Here is a 20,563-nt window from a genome sequence, read left to right as displayed (position 1 = left end):
AAAAAAAAAAAAAAAAAAAAAAAAAACTTACTGACCCCAAATTTTTTAACGGTAGCTTACAACAGTAAAGAGCAAAACCTTGTCTGAGACAATGTTTTGGCAAAAAAAGGAAAAATTTGCTAAGGTCAGACTTAGTGAAAGGCCAATTCAATGAAGAAAAACTATTATGACCCATTCCCCAAAACAGAAATACCTTTACATTTTAATGGACTGTTAATGATCTCTTTGTAATGAAGGCTTAAATAACAGAGTAACAGCCTAAAATCAATGTAATTTTATTTCTAACCCAGTAGGCCTTCAGTAATCTTAGATGCAGGCAGTGAACTTTGGTGTAACCCACCGGCTTACTGTCTCTCATACAGTCATTCATTCTTTCCTTTCAAACACCTCGTGATCTAATCAAATAGGCTCCTCTTATCTTGTGACATCCACTCTTCCTCTAATCATGTTAAGTCTCATGTGACCTTAAAATACTGGATCATTATTTCTAGAAGAAAGAGTTGCAGATTTCATCACTGAATACTGCCTACACACACAGTTCTTAAGCAAGTTAAGTCATTTTTAAAATATTTCAGTGTCTTTAGTCTTTAAGAATAATGTCATTTTCATGTAGTTCATGTGATACTGCTTCTGGTTTTATATCCTTGTACTCGTAAAGTAATGATAAAATGGTAGATAGCATCAGATGGTTACACTAGTACTTAACAGATATGAGAATTTTCACAATTTGGCCAATCAGATGATGTGGAAAAATGTCGTAAAGACCAACTATTGCCAGATTAATCTGCCTCTCACTAGGTATTACCATGGTACATCAAGCTAGTTTATTTATTTTTTTTTGTGTGGAAAAGTGGTCCAGACTCCAAAAACATCTCTTACCAAGTTCATCATTGGCATTCTCTAAGGCAACGCGACCTTTTCCTAGAATCTCCACCTCAAACACTTCCTGTGGCCGAATATCAACAGCAAACGACGTGATTGGCTGGGAGTAAACGTATTCGGTCATACTGTCATACAAGCAGCAAATCAGTCTCTCCATCTCGCCGTCCTTCAATACACCATCATGTCCATCCTGGGGCTAGATGGAGATGAAAAGAGAGCTTTTAATCAAAATGGGGGGGGAAAAAATCTCACTGAAATGTAAAGCTATTTAAAGCTATTCTCCTGACCTTGATCAGATGCCTGCGGGAGAGCTCCACTCTCGTCACCCGGCTCAGACCTGCGCTTCGGCAGATGGACACAGCATTGGTGGACCAAGCAGTGGAGAAGTTCAACCTATAAAGGTCAAGATTTAATTGAAAGATGTGATGTGAGTTATATTAAAGATTACGATGCCATACCATCATGATAAGGCAGTGTTAGAGGTTACCTGGGTCCAATCTCCACCAGTCTTGCACCATTCACTGGTTTTAGAGTGGGCTCCTCTAACAAGCTGACAGAATAAGGAGGACTAAACAACCAGCACAATATACCTTTCTGCTCCACACTCAAAGAGTCAGACCCTGGGAGAGAAAGAGATGATGATGAGATGACAAAGATGAAGAGAGGCACAGCTGAGGTTTAAAAGACACCTAATATTCAATAATATTATCAACATGGCTGCACTCACACTACTGCATGAAAACAACACTTGATCAAAAAAAACTGAGCCGGATTATGACACCATTGCCTTCTCTAGATCTGCTTTATTCATTTGTTTCATAATTGATGAACTCTGCAACATTGACACTGTTATTGAACTAAACTGTATCAACACTGAACTGACATGAGCTGAAATAAGTTTGCTTCATAACAAATTAACTCTGCAATGTTGACACTTTCACTGAACTAAACTTAATCTAATGAACTAAATTGAGTTGAATAATGACCTGTCTTTTTTAGAGCTGCTTTACAGCTGAAATTGTATTAATTTCATAACTGAAGAACTTTAAATTGCAACATTAATACTGCTATTTTCCTGTTTATTAATGCTTTGAAACAATATGTATTGTGCAGCGCAATTAAAATAAATGTGACTTGACTTGCCACAGAGTCACAAACTCATTGCTATTTCATATTTCATTCTCTCACCGTCCAGCTCTACATTGTAGCAAAGCTCTGTTATTATATTGACATCTGGATACAGTTGTGCGATCCTTCGTATGACCCGACCCTCACCGGTCACTTCTCTTCTGTAAAACCGCAGGACAGGCATGATCCTGAAAGAAAGACATAAAGAGAATATCCACAACTTGTGCTGCAACCGTTTTTTTTCCACTGTGCATACTGGGGCATAATAGGAAAGCATTTCCTGTCTTACCATAAATTTATCAGCAATAAAAAAAAAATCTCAGCTTAGTCAGTTAATTTATTTCAAAGAGAAAAGCTTTAGACTGATTGGCTTCTATGGGGAATAAGGGATTAACTAAATCAGGGGTCAAACAAATAGTTTGTGGGTTGCATCACAAGGCAAGACAATCACAGCCTAGACAGAGGTCACCTATTTAGTTAAAATAAAAGTGTTAATGGGTTAGATTGAAAGGTAAACTTAATTTAAATGACATGAATAATACCACGACAAACACTAGTTTATTACTAGTTTTTAGTATGAATTTGCTAACAATAAGGAGTCATATACTAATAACAAGTAACGTTATGAACACTGAGAAGGTTGTTGTGAGGTAACTAACAGCCTGCGAATTTATAATAAATATTGAAAATGGTAACTTAGCAAAACAAGTATGTTCATAACTTCTCTGCTTCAAAATGGTAAGCAAGTATCTTACTTGACGGCTGCTCGAGTGGCCCGCTGGTAGACTTGTCAGATGTGAGATGGTCCACTGTGTGTGCTGATTTTGACCACTTAAGACGCCACACAGAAACACGTGTGTCAGTGGATTAAACACGAACCTTCCGCCACAAGGAGCAGCCTCCATGCGCATGCGCACATATCTGTGTTTGATTTGGTAGTACCCATTGTAATATATTTGTCTCATCTGAAAGGAAACAATAAATGAATTAACATACTGATAATAAATGAGCGCTATTCCTATGAAAGATTTATTTAGACCGCTTCAAATGAAAGTACGGGGATCGTAGATTTGTCATATGAGGAGGGCATTAGCACTAGCACGCCCCTGACACTATATTAACCGTTGAGAATACTTTATTACAGCCAAATTTGTTTGTTTTGGGACGGTCGTAACTGTTTGTAATTATATTATTCATAGTCACACGATGAATTTTCAAATTTGCTGTATTTATTTTACTCATGTTTAGAGCGCCATAGTTTTAACATAAAACAATTCATATAGTATACAACATTTTAGTTTTCACATCCCAGAGCCTACAGTTGATTTTTCAGTGCTAGATCAAGTTAAGGAAGATAATGGTGATCCTGTAGCCATGGTTTATGAACATTTAAAAGGGAATTGGTCAGGCTGTGTGCAGATACTGATGGCTCTATGAATCCACTCGATGGAAAAACAGCAATAGGGATAAGTATCCCTCAGTTATGTATTAAACAAGGTTTTCGATTGCCAGATAACATGTCAGTCTTGTCTATGGAAATAGTAGCAATTTTGTGGGCCCTTGGGTGGGTGGAGGGACAAAGACCTGGAAGAAATGTTAAATGTTCAGATTCCACTACAGCACTAATGGCAATTAAGGGCAGGAAGAGTGAGGCCAGACCAGATTTAATAATTGAAATTCTGGTTGCACTAAATCGGGTGATAAAAGTGGGAAACATAGTGGGATTTATGTGGGTTCCAGCACATGTAGGGATTCAGGGGAATGAAGTGGCTGATGAGATGGCAAAAAAAAATACACACAAGAGTGAAGTTGATTTGAAAGTAATGTATGGAAGAGTTGAGTGCAAGAGTATTATACAGCAACAAATAAAGCAAATATGGCAGAAAGAATGGGAAGAAGGAAATAAAGGTAGACATTATTTTTCAATTCAGCCTACATTAATGCACACATCATTCACAAGATTAGAGAGGAGGGATAGTGTGGTAATCACTAGATTAAGACTGGGGCATTGTGCACTGAATTATGGGCTGGCAAGGGTTGGCAAGCATCCAGATGGCAGATGTTTGTGTGGAGAATTAGAAACCGTGAAGCATGTAGTAATGGAGTGTGAAATTCTTCGTGCTGCAAGAAACCGCGTGTTTTCTGATCTTTTGGAATCCGGAGTCTCATCTTTATCTTTAAAATTGATTCTTGAAAATAAAGAATATGAAACAACAAAGGTTGTTAAAAGTTTTTTATTCCACACTGGTCTTTATTTGAGGATTTAATCTATGAGATGGAGTTCTTCAGATGAACTGAGGAGGGCAGCAATACGCCTTTGAAGCGTCTAAGCTGCCGCAAATCACACAAGAAGAAGAAGTTTTCACATCATCCAGCCAGTCACAGACATTGTTATCGAGGTTGGCCAGCCAATCAGAATGTTTCTTGTACACACCCCTCTGTCAGAGGTCAAGCATGGCGGCGGCGTGCACAAGCAGGACGAGACAAATGATGGGCTTGCTACGAATTTTAAGAAATTTCTCTCAGAATGAACGTATGTTATTGTATTTTTTAATTCCCCATTACCAACACCATATTAGATGGTAATAACAGAAAAGAACACTAATGAGACTATCATTAAAACCATCACCTGCTCAAGTGAATAACTCTGCGGTAGTTTATAAAGTTTACAACCCTTATGTAATGAATAAGTTAACTATTACCGATATCTAAAATGATTTGTACACATACAGAATATTTATTTTATTCCCAGGACTTCTGTCGACGTCTGTACTGAGGCACAATGTAGCGTCAGATGGACCTCCAAAATTCACCCCTCCATCCAAGCCAGTTATCATAGACAAAACACAGAAAGAAGCATCTCTGCGACGGTATGTATGTTGTGGAATAAATGCATATGATTATGTTTTAGTTTACACCTGCCAGCTTATTGAGGTATAACAGGTTCCTTAGAAAAGGTTTACATTACATTAACATTTATTCATTTGGCAGACGCTTTTATCCTTACAGTTACCTACAGTTGAGGAATACAACAAGCGACGTATCATAAGATGGCAATAAACACGAGAAGTGCCTGTTATACAAGGTTTCAGTCATAGTTCAAAATAGTAAAAAGCTAGGAGGATAATAAGAGAACAGAATAAGTGAAGGCACATCATTTAAAAAAAAAATATTATTATTAGAGGCAGTTAGATGCTCATGGAAGAGATTATTGGAACCTGGAACCTTTTGCAACGTTTGTAGATATACAGTATGAATGATTGTTAGCAAGACTGTAACTATGTTAAAGGAGTAATGAAAGAAATAGTTAAAACATAGAATTTACTGTAATCAATTTGAGCTATTTGCAAATAATATTTTATTTTAAAATATGCAAACATTCACTTTTAATTCTATGCCTAATATGTAGAGAATTACATGAGCCTAAATTTTGGCAAAATTTGACAAAGTTTGCATTGCTGGATATTACTGTCAGCTGTTTAATATTCTATTATAAAACCTTTATTAGTAGCATGTTTCGTGATTCAGTTGCTTTACAAAATAAATGTCTGAATAGGTTTTTGAGTCCAGAGTTCATCCCTCCTCGTCAGCGCACAAACCCTGTGAAATTTTCAATAGAACGGAAAGACATGATACAGAGACGGAAAGTTCTCAACATTCCAGAGTTTTACGCTGGTAAGAAATACTGATGATTGTAAACACACTACAAGACTCCTCTATTTTATGGTGATGTGTGATTGAAAAATGTCCCTCTCTGTTCCTCCTTAAATATTCTCTTTATTGTTTTATGTAGGCAGTATTTTAGCAGTGACCATGACTGATCCTCATGTGAACGGGAACATGAATCGCTTCGTTGGAATCTGCATTCAGCGTTCTGGAAAAGGATTGGGTGCTACTTTTATTCTTAGGAATGTGGTCGATGGCCAGGGTAAAAAAAAAAAAACTTGTAACATTTAATTTTACTTAGTTTTAGTTCTGTTTCATTATCTGTTCTGTAGTACTGTGACAACTAATAAATATTAACAAAAATGAAAATGATCTACAGTGATTAGTCGGAAAAAAATCTGCCATTCACGTCACTTTACAGTAGTGAATAATGCATTTATGTGGACAAAACACGTATGAAATATAGCGGAGGACACAAAGTGAGCTGCAGGACCCAAGCTGTTCTAAACATGAGAATACTTTATCTAACTTATTTGGAATGAAAGAGCAGGTTCAGTGCTTCAAATACTCTCATACCCATATAGCCTATAGTTCACAAGGCTTGCCCTGTCAGGTGCCCTGTCAGTATGCATGTTTAGTGCGTTTTTGTAACTTTATTATGGTGGGCAAATTTTGGAATGTAATGTTTGTATTTTAATCCTTTTTTTGCACATAATGTATTGCCTACATACAGTACAATAGGTAGATTCTTCAGTTTGCACAGTTTTGATGACAACATGGACAGGATGTAATAACTTAAAAGAAAAAAAATACTGAAAATAAAATGTGGCTTTTAATCCGATTAATCAAAGCCATAATTGAAGGATTAATTGATTATCAAAATAATCATTAGTTGCAACCCTTACTGTTCAGATTTAAACTGGTTTCACTTTAATTGTAGTATCTACTATACGTGAAATCTAATGCTTTTTGACTTTTGTTGCCATTTTGTTAAGAATTTCATGGTAATAGATTTTCGTTGACTGTAGGTGTGGAGATATGCTATGAGTTGTACAGTCCACGTATGCGCAAGATTGAAGTGTTGAAACTGGAGAAGAGACTGGACGACAATCTCATGTACTTGAGAGACGCTCTACCTGAGTACAGCACCTTCAACTTTGACATGCAACCTGTCCATTATGAGATAACAGGAGATGTTCCGGTCAATCTGGTAAGACGTTCCAGTAAAACATTTTTCATCTGTAACATTATGTAATGGTAAAATATACCTGCGGTGTTCAGCCACTAAATTTAAATAGTTTCCTGTCTGTTTCTCTCTTTCTCCTGTAGTTAAAAGTAAAAATGAGGCCAAAGCCGTGGTCTAAACGTTGGGAGCGTCCCAAGTTTAACATTAAGGGTATCCGCTTTGACTTATGTTTGACCCCGGAGATGATGGAGCATGCTCAGAAGTGGGCAGAACCGTGGAGGCCGTACGATATGCTGAAGGAGTATGACACATCCAGCCTAGAGGATCATATCTTCAAGGAGGTACAGGAAAATCTCAGAAAGTGAACAGTCCATAGAAACCACTTCCAGCCTGGACAGAGACAATCCCTTTGAAGGGACATGAAGCTAAGGTGACCGCTTTTAAGATGCTGAAAGGATCTGACTGTGGTGAGACATGCTGATGTGGTTCTGGTGTTTGCCTCAAAATGGATTCTGGAGATACATTCAGATGACTACATCTGATACATCGATACTTTTTGTGTGTGTATTTTAAGTGCATCTCACTAGCTCAACCGCTGATGTTATCTACAAATAACCATCTTAAATGAAAAGAAATGCAATTATTTCTTTGCTGTTGTTTATCGTCTTATATTTGTGCCATTAGTGTCTGCAAATGCAGTGATCCTGCTGCCTTGCAATTAGTCACTCTGAGCAATAGAGGGCAGCAGAGAACTCTCCAAAAATGTAAATTGAAATCTGAATAGTAAATAAAATATCCTGAATAATTATACCTTTCTTCCGTATTTAAAGTAATAAAATTGCTTTAAAAAAAAGTTTTCATGTAGTCTAATTTTGCAGTTGTTCACAGTCTGAAAATGATTTACATTACCGTTCAAAGTTTGGGATTAGTAAGATTTTTTTTTTTGAAAGAGATTAATACTTTAATTCAGCAAGGATACATTCAACTTCAAATAAATGCTGTTTTTGAGCTTTCTATTTATCAAAGAATCCTGAAAAAAATCATTACATAAATTAAAATAGGAAACATATTTCTTAATATTACTTAATGCTTCTTTTCTTTTTTGTATTTTCCACAAAAAATGGAACCTTGGGGAGTGTAAGAGACTTTTTTTCCCTTTCAAAAACATTTAAAAAATCTTACCGACCCCAAGCTTTTGAATTGTGTATATGAAAAGAAAGAGGCAGTTTTTAACATCAAAACTGTTCTTAAGATGTGGTTTCTACATGGAATGCATGGAGTGGAATACATGGATTAATGTTAACTGAGAAACTCAGACTTAGATTATATAAACACAGCTGTTATTTTGACCCAGTTATCTATATGTACTATAGATTAAAGACTATTAAAGAGGAAATACATATTCATTTAATATTTACTTCCTCTTTAATAGTCTAGTTAATATGATTTTAATAGTTTATTAGCAGAGTAAAACAACTTAAACCAGCCTAAGATTGCTTTAGAGTGGTTCTGGGCACTTTTCAGTCCAAAGCTAACTAAACCCAGCTGGGATACCAGCAGACATATTTAGGCTGGTTTGGTATGTTTTTCAGCAGAGTGTTTTAATACAAAATTCGCAAGCGTTTGAAACAGCTGCTCAATGAACATCTCGCTATACCAAGCGTCAACTCTCCACTTAAAGGAGTGCACAGATTTTTATATCAGTTTCTTGTAATGTCCAGGCGTACTATTTCAGTTCAGACCCTCTGCTCGATATTTATAATCCACCGCGTGAACTTGTCACATTATTTTAGTGACATGGTGTTTTGTCCGAGCTCATCTGGAGCCGCTCTCACTAATCCTCGAGCACATCTGTGCAGCGCTGCGGAGAGCGACCGCGCGAAGCTCCGCCCATCCTGCTGTCGCCAGTGACGGCAGCCCCATCACTTGTGGATAGTGAAACAACGCCGCAGTCAGCGATCTGCAGTGAGCCGGTACAGCCGATCCTTCACCTGGATACCAACCACACATCGCCCCTTATCCGAGGATATTTCTGGTTACGCTGGCTCTGTTTTTATGAAATTACAATAACACTGTCGTTTTCTTTCGCGATATGCACGGTAAGCATTTATCTTTTGCCTGTAGCTTACTCTATTGTGATGCTTGCAATAAGGTTGCCGTCTATTGTTAATATTTACAAACAGCTTATTCAATATGCTCTGTATTTAAGAAGTTTTTCTTTAGAAGCTTAATCATTTTGTCCGAGAGAAAAGAGCGCAATTTCGGAACAAAAGCCCGTAACGTGTTCGAGAAGGAGCGGAATCGCTGTCATTGATTTCAATCACATAACGGTCAAACTTGTTGTGCAGGTTGTGAACTTATACAGCAACTCAATCCCATTGAAGCTCTATAATTAAGCTGAAACATAAGAGCTGGATCATTGTAAGTGTCTCTCAGCGGGACGCTGAAAATGTCGTCAGAGATGCAACACTCCTGTCCCACTAGTGCACCTGCCTCCAGGATACCCGTGTACATCTACCCTCATCATCCAGCCTCAATCCATATAGAAAATGTGCTTATATTTACTAAATTAACGCTTACTGCAGAGTTCATGTTACATGGATCATGATATGATAATTCAATAGGATGATAGGATCATTCAATATGATAAATTAAAAATTTCACAGGAAATTAAAATTATTTTAACATTTAATAAACTTGCCAGTATTATAGCAGTATTTTATTATGTAGATAGATAGATTTATTTAACTAATTTTTTTGCTTTTTCCTGTTTATTGTCTCAACCAGATATTCAGGACTGGTTGATTCTTAAAATATTACATTTGGTCCCAGTTAGCCCTTGAAAAAACAATGTTGTTTGGCCCTTATATATATGTATATTGGGGGGAGTGTGTTAAGTGAAGGCATGTATTTAGCGTACAATGTTAAGATTGGTTATGAATGAACTATTCTTATTTTATACAGCATATCCCATGCATGTTTTACTGATTTTGGATCAGGAGGACCAACACAACTTTGTGACACCTAGTTGTGAGTCAGAACAGAAGCATGTACCAGCCAATACCGGTTTCATCATGTCGTTCATTAGTATTACTCAGAACTTACTCATAAGATTACCCTGTAATGTGAAGTGTGACCCAGGCTATTTCCTTTGATGTTTTTTAGATTCACAGACTGTTGTAGGAGTAGGTTATGTAGTGTGCGCCAACCGCCATATATTCTCATAACTCTCCCCCTCCAAGGCTAGCGCTGTTAATCAAAGCACAGAGGCTACAATCTGTTTCTGTTTCTCTTGCATCCTCTCAGTATGTGGGGCATGGGCCAGTCGCAGTAGTAAATATCCTGCGTGATGAATGGATGAGTCTAGTCAGGGGAAATATGCTGACCATCATTTCTTTTCTCTTATCGGGATGTTGATAAACTCACCACTGTTACATACATGAAGATGGCTATATCATCGTCAGTTGTTTGTTAATTTGCTGACAGTCATGGCTTTACATGTAATGATCTTAGGTGGAGATCAGTTATTTTTGTTTTAAAAGCATAATTGTTCTGGAATAATGCTGTGTTGTTTTAATGTTTGGTTAGATTCTCTCTGAGATTTTTGAGGTGTAATCTTTGTGTAAATGTTAGTGAAATTTATACCTTATTGTGATTGTCCTTGGAAGATGTAAATCCTTTGCAAGTCAGGATTGTGCTGACATCACATGTATATGCAGACAAGGCCTTAAAGCATCAGTGCAGATGACATAATTTCCTGCAAGATTAATAGTAGTAATGTTCATGTATACAAGATGCATCTTATTGCTGTACAGTATCGTTTGGGGTCAGTGAGAACAATCCTGATAAAAATATATCCTTGTTTCCACAAAAATATTAAGCAGCATAACTGTTTTCAACATTGATAATAATAAGAAATGTTTCTTGAGCACCAAATCAGCATATTAGAATGAATTCTGAAGGATCATATGACACTGAAGACTATTGTAATGGCTGCTGAAAATTCAGCTTTGCCATCACAGGAATAAATTACAATTTGTATTAAAATAGAACACAGTTATTTTAAATTGCAATACTATTTCACAGCATTACTGTGTTTACTGTATTTGGATCAAATAAATGCAGCTTTAGAAACCATAAGAGACTTCTTTTAAAACCATTAAAAAAATCTTACTGAGTCCAAACATTTGAATGGTAGTGTACGTAATGTTTGTATGGATATCTTAGAGTGCACTAATGAAAATGAATTAAAATATTGTGAATTTGACTTAAAAATGAATAGACATCAACTCAGGCAGAGATGTCATTTGCAGACAGACTGAAGTAAAAGTGCTTGATATAAAGTGTGTATGTGGATGGTTGATGTGCCATGCTTTCTATTTGAGTTTTGTATCTCATTCGCTAGATTTTTCACTCTTGAATGCCAACCACCCATGTTCTGTGCGAGTACTGGTGTGTGTGTGTGTGCGAATCTCCCAGTGGGAACAGGGTGGAGTGCCCTAGAAATATGCCTTATATGTCACACACACAGAGAGGATAGCTTACTAGAGGATGTTGGCTGCCCTAAATACCAATAGTACCGTGTGTGTGTGTGTGTGTGTGTGTGTGTGTGTGAGAGAGAGAGAGTTTACCAATGAGATATAAAGAGGAGAGAAAGGGATAAAGAAAGGGAATGAAATGGTGTGTGTGACTATGTGTCCTCAAAACACTTTTTAATATAATCAAAACTGCGAGAGTCAAATTCTCTTGCGTCATCCAGAACACCACAATCACGTACAGTGAATATCAATGGAGTTACTGAGTTACAGTTACAAAACTTCACTGCTGTTCTTGTTCACCTTCAAATTAAAAAGTTTCTCTAAGCTTGTTGTGCACCTATGTTAAGGAGGAAAAGAGATTCTGCATGGAATAAGAATGATGTGTCTCTCTGAACTTAAAATAGATGTTTGCAAGTTGGATAGTGGACTTGAGTAAAATGAAGTGCAGTAGAGAAGACAAGTGGTTCCTTGAACGTGCACTTTCAAGAGAACGTGGCCCCTGCCTTCTGTGCTACTGTTTATACATGCACACATGCTGTGAACTGTGAGAAAAAGCATGCTAAAGGGAACCGAAGCACAGGCGTTAGTGTAACTCCACTTTAGATATGTGTTGGTAATGAAAGTTGAGAGGTAAAAGATCTGTTGCTGCAGTTCTCCTGCCTGCATTACGATTAATAATAAAGTGTACAGAAATGTACTTGGAGTATTTGCGACTGCCATGTTTAGCCTGATTCCCTTCAAATCCTTTAATTTCATCTGCCGGCCATCTTGATAACAATATTTGGCAGCTATTTTTATGTAAGTAATGGAGATGTTCAATGTACTAAACATCTCTGTACTGAACAACTTGTTTTTGTCTCAAGTTTGCTGTTGTTTCCGCTATCAGTTATGGTTTTAGCTTAGGGTTTAGTGAAGGTGGTACATTATTTTAAAAAACTATAGAGCATTAACCATTTAGCTTCACTCACCAGACATTTAATTTCAGGTCTGCATCAATACGTACAACCAATGTAATAAAATGCTGGCAGATTTACGTTCATTTATTTCAGGTAAAATTAAACATGCTTTTTGTGTCAGTCACTGGACATTTAACTTAAAAAGTGTCACGAAACGAGCAAGAACCAACACAATATCATTTTGCAGAAATGTTATTGAGCTTGGGTTGCAAATTTGAGCTAGTGGGTTCCCACTGGTATTTTTAACATAATTTTAGAAAAGCTTTAATTATTATTATTATTATTTATTTAGTAAAATATGGTCTGTACAACATGAATTACACACAATAATATCTCAAACGTGATTTTTTAAGCTGCTGTGTTGTTTAAAAATATAAGTTGCTAACAAATTGCTTAATAAGGACAACTACCACAATATTTTGAGCTGGTGTTTTTGACGAGTCATACAACTGTTGTCATCCTTATGTACAATAGCAACATCTTAACGTTTTTAAAGCTCACAGTGTTTTCAAATTTCATGGTTAAGGTATACGTTTTGAGTGAAATTAGTGTTGTAAAACTGTCATCAAGCAGTATTAATTAACCACAGAGCCTCAGTTAAAACCATGAAGGAAACCTAATGGCGAATTGGCCTCCCATTAGCAAATTTGCCCCAAATTGACGTTACAAATTAAGTGGTGTATGCAGTTTCCATCTTTTTAATGGGGAAAAACAGAAATCTCCAAAATGAAAAGATTTTGTTTCAACAATGGCAATAAATTCGGCTAGAAAATCTGAAAACAGTGGTATAGTGAAATTAGTATTCATAGAATTAGCATTCATTTAGCTGCCTCACATTTCAGCTGTGGATGTGCTGCTGTTCATTTTGTCAGCGTCTGGAGATTTGTATGAATATGAGTCTGCTAATCATACAGATATAATATAGAGAGTTACCACTCTATTTTAATTTGTGTTGGTGTTTTGCTGCTCACTTTCACCCGTAGATGTACGCTGCTGTTTATTTTGCCAGCGTCTGGAGATCTGTATGAATATGAGTCTGCTGATCATACAGATATAATATAGGATACCACTCTATTTTATTTTGTGTTGGTGTTTTGCTGCTCACTTTCACCTCTGCAGCATAATTCAGTACCACTCTCTGAATGGCTAGTGTGGTCTCTGCTGGCATGTTTCATATGCTTGTTTCCTGTGTGGACAGAGGAGTCCTTATTCCCCTTCTTTGCGCAAAGCATGCTGGGTAGCACACTCAGAACAGACATGTGCTGTGTGATGAGAGTGATATATTGAATGCTGATTTGCCAGTGCCACAGGTGTCCATCACTAACAGTTCAAGGGACATTTGTATGAGACTGTGTGAGATATAGTGAAGTATAATGACGGAACAGACAGTCCTCTGGCACAATGAAAGAGAGAGCAAGGTTTTGAGGAGAACTCACACTGGTGGGATTTAGCGTTACCTGTTGTTTCTCACATGAGTGTTCCTGAATGTGAGGTTTGGGGCTGTTTTGAATGAAGGATTTTGGGTGGGGTGGCATGTTAGTGTGTGTGTGTGTGTGTGTGTGTAAAGGAGAGCTTGTATATCATGTTCCATGGCTTGAAGGCTCAGACTCTGTTTGCAGTTGTAACGCCAACTCTGGGCTTACACATACACAAACACAAACACACATTCACACTGCATGCATTATAGTGATATTGTCCATGTTGACACAAATGAGGAAGCGTTCTTGGTAACAAATGACAATTAAAGGCTTTCTAGTACCCCACAGTAAGACTCAATACCCAATTCAGTACTCCTTTTGAGAACAAACCAGAAATGTTTCTTTTAAAAATCATTACATACAATATCTAATTTAGCATGCTTAAAGTAGTCATTATTACACTTTACAAACTATCAATGCTGTGAGTTAAAAAAACAGGTAGCTTCATCTCTGAATTGGCCGAGACATTTAATGTTGAGAAAATTGGAAATATACACATAAGTATACATTATATATGCATATGAAATATTAAATATTCGTGTATGTATGTGAATATTTCCTATTTTTATATCACTATTGGCATATTGGTTTTAAATTACAACTAGCCTATATATTATTTATTAATAATTACTATATATAGTTTTATGATAATAATTATTATTTCAATTATGTACATTTAGGTTTATCATCCAAAAGTATAATTTTATCAGTTGCCATGACCAAATCCATGACCTTGGTACCAATAACTTGGCAACTTCTTTAGGAATACAACATAAAATATATATAGCTGCCTGTCCTTCTTGGTTATAAAGAGACTTATTGATTCAGAGAAGGAGCAGTTTCTTTTTGTCTAACTTTGTCTCTCTGTCTGTGTTTGTAGTGATCGGTTTGTGTATCTGTGCAGCCTGAATCTCATGTAATGTTTTCTCAGAGCTTCTGGGAGACATATTTGTGTGGGTGTAAATAGAAATGTTGCTGCTGCTCATCTTAAATTTATTGCACAAAAACTATGAGACTCACAGTGACTTTAATTCCAGCTAGAAAGTACATTGCATAGATGGATGTGGGGATTCACTAGAAAAATTATGGTTCTATTTATACAGATTTTAAAGGGGTGGTTCACTGGTTTTTTTCTTGGCTTGATTGTGTTTATGGGGTGCAGTCTAACATGTGTTAATGCTTAGTTTAAAAAAAAAAACACATTATTTTTCACATAATTTACCTTTATTCCACACCGCTCTCTCCCTTCTCTGAGAAATGCACTGATCATTTCCTTCTTTTATGAAGCTCCTCCCTCAGAAATAGGTGATGGGCTCTGATTGGTTAGCTAACCCAGTGTGTTGTGATTGGCTAAACCGGAACAGTTCATTGTTGGAGCTGAGCCAAATGAGAGAGAGAGAGAGAGAGAGATGCAGAGTGTGTGCAGAGCAGGGCGACACGAGGAACAGTATTAAGAACCGCTGCTTTAGAACATTGATTTTGAAACCTGTGAATCCATTAGAATCATTAGAAGACGCTCTAACGTAGATTTTTATGTGCACCTCTAGTTTTCTCTTCCTCTTCTCTAAAGCAGCGCAGCATGGCCTCGCCCCCTTTGCTGCCTTTTCCCGAGGGTGGGGTTTATCTTGGTTTGTGATGTCACGAACCTGGGAAGTAACTTGTTGTAGTCCCTACCAGCCGTTTTTGTAGGCATTAAACTGCCAGAATTTTAAAAGATGATATCTCCGTTTGCATTGATCTTTCAGCTTCGTAACTTTGCAGATATTGTTTATGCTCAAACAGCAACATTACACTCTAACTAATGTTAAAAAAGTGAAATCGCAATGAACCACCCCTTTAAAAGTCACTCCCAAAATCCCAAAGTTACATTCTGGCATTTTAAGTAAACTACTGTCAAGGCAATAAACTAAGTTGTTTGTTGTGTTAACATTTGATTGATCCTTTGTGAATTCGGATAGAATGTGGTTGTCTCTCATAGAATGGGATTAAGCACTCAGAAGAAGAGTGACAATGTATTTAGCTGCAGTGTGTACATGGCCAGAAAAAGCAAGAGAGGTACGTATATTAGAGTTACTCTAATAAACATGGATCTGCAGGCCGTGCTATGAGATCACTGATGTACAAAGTCCTCTCTTCTCCTCTCCTCTTCTCTTTCGCCTCATCTCTGCAGCATTAGACAGAGAGACTCAATTTAATATTCAATCTAGTTTAGTCTACATGAGAACAGTGAAATTGAGATTGGAATTTAGAGAGCAGTTTTTAATAAGCAATTCATTCTGGGTCCATTACACCTCTGAACCTCTCATCCACATCCCGAGCCTCTCTAGACCACAAGTTGTTCTAGAAATCCTCACTGAAGCAGTGAAATTTCTGAATTAAATAATAGAAATGACTCCCTCCCTGATTCCCATCAACACTCCAGTTATCGTGAACAATGTGTCTTAATGGACTGTGGATGATATTTGTTTGTCTTTGTGGCTTTATGCAAATTATGTGGGGGATTATATAAAGCTGATTTAGAAATGAACCAAAATATTCCCCCTGTTCAACTAGTAATGACATGCAAATATCAGGTGTTGACTGTGTGCATATAAATGAGCTCAGAATTCCATGACTGTGTGAGAATAAAATGTTTTTTTCTTTACCTTTAGTTTTGTGCTTTCCGTGGATGTTTTTTTCTTTCTTTTTTGTACATATTTGACAAAAGTTGAATAGTTTTTAGCTTTGAACATCATATTTAAATTTGAATATCGCTCTTATACTCTCTCTAAAATGTTATAGGGAAGTTTTCCTGCAAATATTACCCAGAGCCTGGCACTTTTAAATTTAATTATGACTTTTTGACAACTTTCTCTTGTTTCATAAAGATAAGTATTTTAACTTGAATTATAAATGGAAATTGGAAACACTATTTTTTCACTTTGGCTTTTAGCTTTGCCAACAGAGAAACTGGAGCATATCTTCATTTTAATTCCCTTATATTGACCACTGGAAGAAAATCTGGGTTAAATTGAATAGGAAAAATGTTTGTATGTGTATAGAGGGATGTGTATGTGGTTGTGTGTTTGTGTGTTAAAGGACTTTGTCTTCATGACTGAGATCCACTTCACCTTCCTCTCATCTTTACTCCACTAGCTTGATGACTTGCCTGTTGACCTGTGTGTGCTTGTTGTGATATATATTTAAGACTGAAACAGAAAATTGCCGTTACAGTGAATAATAATAATGGTAATAATTATAATCATTTTATTATTTTTATTGTTAATATTATTTGAAGCTGGTATTCAGTGAGGTGTTTGGACAAAAGGTATATATGAAAGTCAAAGTAAAAGACTGAAGAGCATTCTTATGTAGTGAAAGCAATCACAGCAGGCTAAAGAGGTTTTGGGTTTCAGTGTATGTGAATGTGAGAACAGTCCCAGTCCAAACCACAGATCTTGTCTTACTCAGCTTTCAGCTCTTTAATCTATCCATCAGTCTATTAACCCTCCATTTATTGATCTGCAATGGACTCTTTATTTGCACACAATAGATTAATAGAGGATGAGAACCCTGGGTCACATCTTCAGTCTCATTACCTATCTCTCTTCTCTTCTGCCTCAAATGGCAATCTCAAGAGTGTCAGCGTATATTAAGGTGAACGCTACAAAGTATAATTTAGTGGGGTTTTAAGCATTTCCACAGTCTGAAGGAATCTTCACCACACCAAAATTAAATATTATTATTATTGCTGATTTTAAAAGTAAGTTTGATATGCCAGAAAGCATTCCTTTGACTATGGAAATGTTTTATAATGAGCGATAAGATCAGTCATAGCACATGTGATGGATGGATTTAAGGTCAAACATAAGCCTTTGATTCAACAGCATGACATGAAATCGAGATGAACAGAGGCCTTTATATTTGATCTCTACAGTTACGCTGTAATGATACTGTTATACTGTTCATGAATCATATTCAGAGATATCGCTCTAAGCACATAAGCCTCGGTACTGCTTAATGCAAAACTGATGATGCCTCTCTCCTTCATTCGCATTATAAATTAGATAGGACAATGAAGTCTAGACACAAAGTAATGGGAGAGGAGAGAGGGAAACAGGATTCGGAAAGGAACTCGAGCAGGGACTGGAACTCGGGTCACTTTTTATTAAGACAGTAAGAGAGTGAGAGCTCAGAAAAAGGAATAGAATTGGTAGATCAGACAGCATCTTTTGCTCTGTGCTGTTTTGTATTATTTATTCTGTTTATTCAGTTGGTTGACACTTTTGACTCAAGTCACTTGCTGTTATTGGATTGCAGCCTGCTGGTGAAGAGGTAATAAAGGTACCGTATACCGTTGTAACAGTGAAATCCTGTGCTAAAATGTAATTTACGCATAAAATCATAGATAATCCAGCAGTCAATGCTGTTACAGAGCTCTGATTCTCCTGGGAGCCATAAAAGCACAACACTGTGCATGCAATAACGCAGGGCTGTTTTGTAAGTGTGGACCTTCTAAGCTGTTTGTGGCATTGTAAGTTAAAATTGTTGCACTAAGCAGACAAAAAAAAAAAAGCACTATATGAAAGTCTTTGTTTTTGTCAATGATTAATGTTAAATGTAACTGAAATTCCTACTGTGAAAGCAAAGCGCTGGTTGCAGAGTAAAGAGATTTGACAATCTTTATCTAACCAAACTTTCTAACCAATAATAATTGTTATAACAATGATAATTTATTAATATTAGAGTAAATGTAAAGTTTACACTGCAAGGTTGGAATGAGAATTGATTGTGTAATTTGGGCCTCTAAAGATTTCCATATAGTAGATGTGTGAAGGTTTCTATTTCTATCATTTCTAACAGTTAGTTCCGGTCGATGAATTTGATTGGCCCAATGACTCAGTAATAAGAATCAGAAACTAAGCTTTACTGATAATACTAAATACAGCGCAAGTACATCAGAAGTGAGTATTTTTGGTGCATAGCATGTTCTCAACCAAATGATAACCAGATAGCCTTAGATGTAGCAGACTGATATAACAGTATTAAAGCAAATGAGCAGGAAGAGGTTTGTGCACTACTGAGTCACTGGCAGGCAAGGACTAATTAATACTTGAAAAAGTAGATTCAAACACTCCCAATACTGCAGGAAAATTTGCTGACAGCTAAAGTGCAGAGATGTGCTGATTTGTATACTAATGCACTCTAGCATAACGGAGCAGATACTGAAAGATGTAATATTTTGTCTCTCACTTCTGAGTACTGCTAATAACCGAGCTGCACCACTACTGCCTCCCCCATAGCAGTGGCTCAGCTGAAATACTGACAATCCATTTGAAAAAATTCCAATGACTTCTATTTAAAAACAAATGATAAGTTATGGAATTTGAACTTATATCAACTCTGTGAAATGGCTCTAAAGTAACCGTTAGACTGATATTGAACTGCTTCAATAAATGCAGTCAGTGTTAATAATTACTGTAACTGATGGATTGCTTTTTCATAAACCCATATGTTGCCTGAAATTACATAAAATATATACTATATAACTATAACTATATAAACTATATACCTATAACTATATAAAAAGGTAAACTTGTTTGAAGTAGTGTAACACATTGCCCTAAGCTGTGCTCTCTTGTAAACAAATATATTAGCCTGTAATGTCACTGACTAAAACACCTTCCAACTTTTTTTTAGTGTTTGTACACATGAAACTTTCTCACACTGGTGACAGTTTAACTAGGAAGAATCTGTGTCTGTCCAGGTTCTACAGGTTTACAGTTCAGCTTAGGCAAAATGAAAACAGTTCATCTCCAGCACATGCAATATAGATCATGAAATTAGATTGACTGTTACTGACTGTTTGGGGTCAGTTATATTTTTTTTCTTCAAATAAATGAATACATTTAAAAGTGACAGTAAAGACATTTTATTATATTACAAAATATTTATTTAAACTTTCTATTCATCATAACATCCTGAAAAAAGTATATCATTATTTACACAGAAATATTAAGTATAGCTGTTTTCAACATTGATAATAATAAGAAATGTTTCTTGAGCACAAAATCAGCATATTTCTGAAGGATCATGTGACATGGCTGCTGAAAATTCAGCTTTGCCATGACTGGAATAAATTATATTTTAACATATATTAAAATAGAACACTTATTGTAATGATATTTCAGCTTTTCAGCTTTCAGATATACAGCTTTTACTGTATTTAAAAACATTGAAATCGTACCTAAAATAAAATAAAAATAGTTATGACTATATTCTAAATTGTTTGGCATTTGACACTCCTGCAACTTTCATCCTCTCAGATCTGTCAAAATGCTTTAGTTCAGGATTTTATTTATAAATATTTTTGTGTTTGACCACACAAATACACCTATATTTTGCCATTTGCCATTGAAAGCCTTAACATTTGTGACCGAGAATGCATGCAGCACATAAAAACAAAGCAAAACACAATTTGTGTATGGAAAGGACTATACAGTATTTAGAGTACTATACAGTACTTTGAGGACTGACAACCTGCTGCTGTGTGAATGTAGCTGTACGCACTGTAACTCACACCCTTACTGGACTTCTAGATTTACTGGTTCAGACCTCCTCAGCTGTAAAGGGAGTTTGTGTTTAGCTTGTGTTTGTTCAGTCTGTCCATGGAGCACCGATTCAGATTCAGCTGTGAGACGCAGGGCTGGTTTCCCAGAAAGAGCTTTAGAGCGAAGACAGAGACGAACA

The 20,563-nt window shown here is 36.4% G+C and overlaps 3 protein-coding genes across 3 annotated transcripts in view; 2 read left to right on the top strand and 1 right to left on the bottom strand.

The window, feature by feature from the left end:
- The window catches only part of LOC107665308 (phosphoribosylformylglycinamidine synthase-like), a 14,142-nt gene extending 11,243 nt beyond the window's left edge, over positions 1-2,899 (bottom strand). The window contains exons 1-5 of the mRNA XM_016456131.1: positions 2,766-2,899; positions 2,071-2,198; positions 1,370-1,502; positions 1,170-1,275; positions 880-1,078 (exon numbers count right to left, since the gene is read on the bottom strand). Coding sequence (XP_016311617.1) covers positions 880-1,078; positions 1,170-1,275; positions 1,370-1,502; positions 2,071-2,194 — 562 coding nt within the window. The 5' untranslated portion in view covers positions 2,195-2,198; positions 2,766-2,899. The remainder of the gene's footprint in view (positions 1-879; positions 1,079-1,169; positions 1,276-1,369; positions 1,503-2,070; positions 2,199-2,765) is intronic.
- Positions 2,900-4,391: 1,492 nt separating this feature from the next.
- LOC107665319 (39S ribosomal protein L19, mitochondrial-like) lies at positions 4,392-7,697 on the top strand. The gene is made up of 6 exons (XM_016456143.1): positions 4,392-4,543; positions 4,763-4,880; positions 5,567-5,685; positions 5,804-5,938; positions 6,705-6,886; positions 7,006-7,697. Exons 1-6 carry the CDS (start codon positions 4,465-4,467, stop codon positions 7,225-7,227), a joined length of 855 nt encoding a protein of 284 aa, XP_016311629.1. The 5' UTR covers positions 4,392-4,464; the 3' UTR covers positions 7,228-7,697.
- Positions 7,698-8,796: 1,099 nt separating this feature from the next.
- Positions 8,797-20,563, top strand: part of LOC107665294 (intersectin-2-like) — a 41,788-nt gene continuing 30,021 nt past the window's right edge. Inside the window, exon 1 of the mRNA XM_016456123.1 lies at positions 8,797-8,961. The gene's annotated coding sequence lies outside the window, so the exon portion shown is untranslated. The remainder of the gene's footprint in view (positions 8,962-20,563) is intronic.

The sequence above is a fragment of the Sinocyclocheilus anshuiensis genome, unplaced genomic scaffold (assembly GCF_001515605.1).
Source record: "Sinocyclocheilus anshuiensis isolate Anshui unplaced genomic scaffold, SAMN03320099.WGS_v1.1 scaffold199, whole genome shotgun sequence".
Taxonomy (NCBI): Eukaryota; Metazoa; Chordata; class Actinopteri; order Cypriniformes; family Cyprinidae; genus Sinocyclocheilus; species Sinocyclocheilus anshuiensis.
This window is presented reverse-complemented; position numbering and strand designations above follow the sequence as displayed.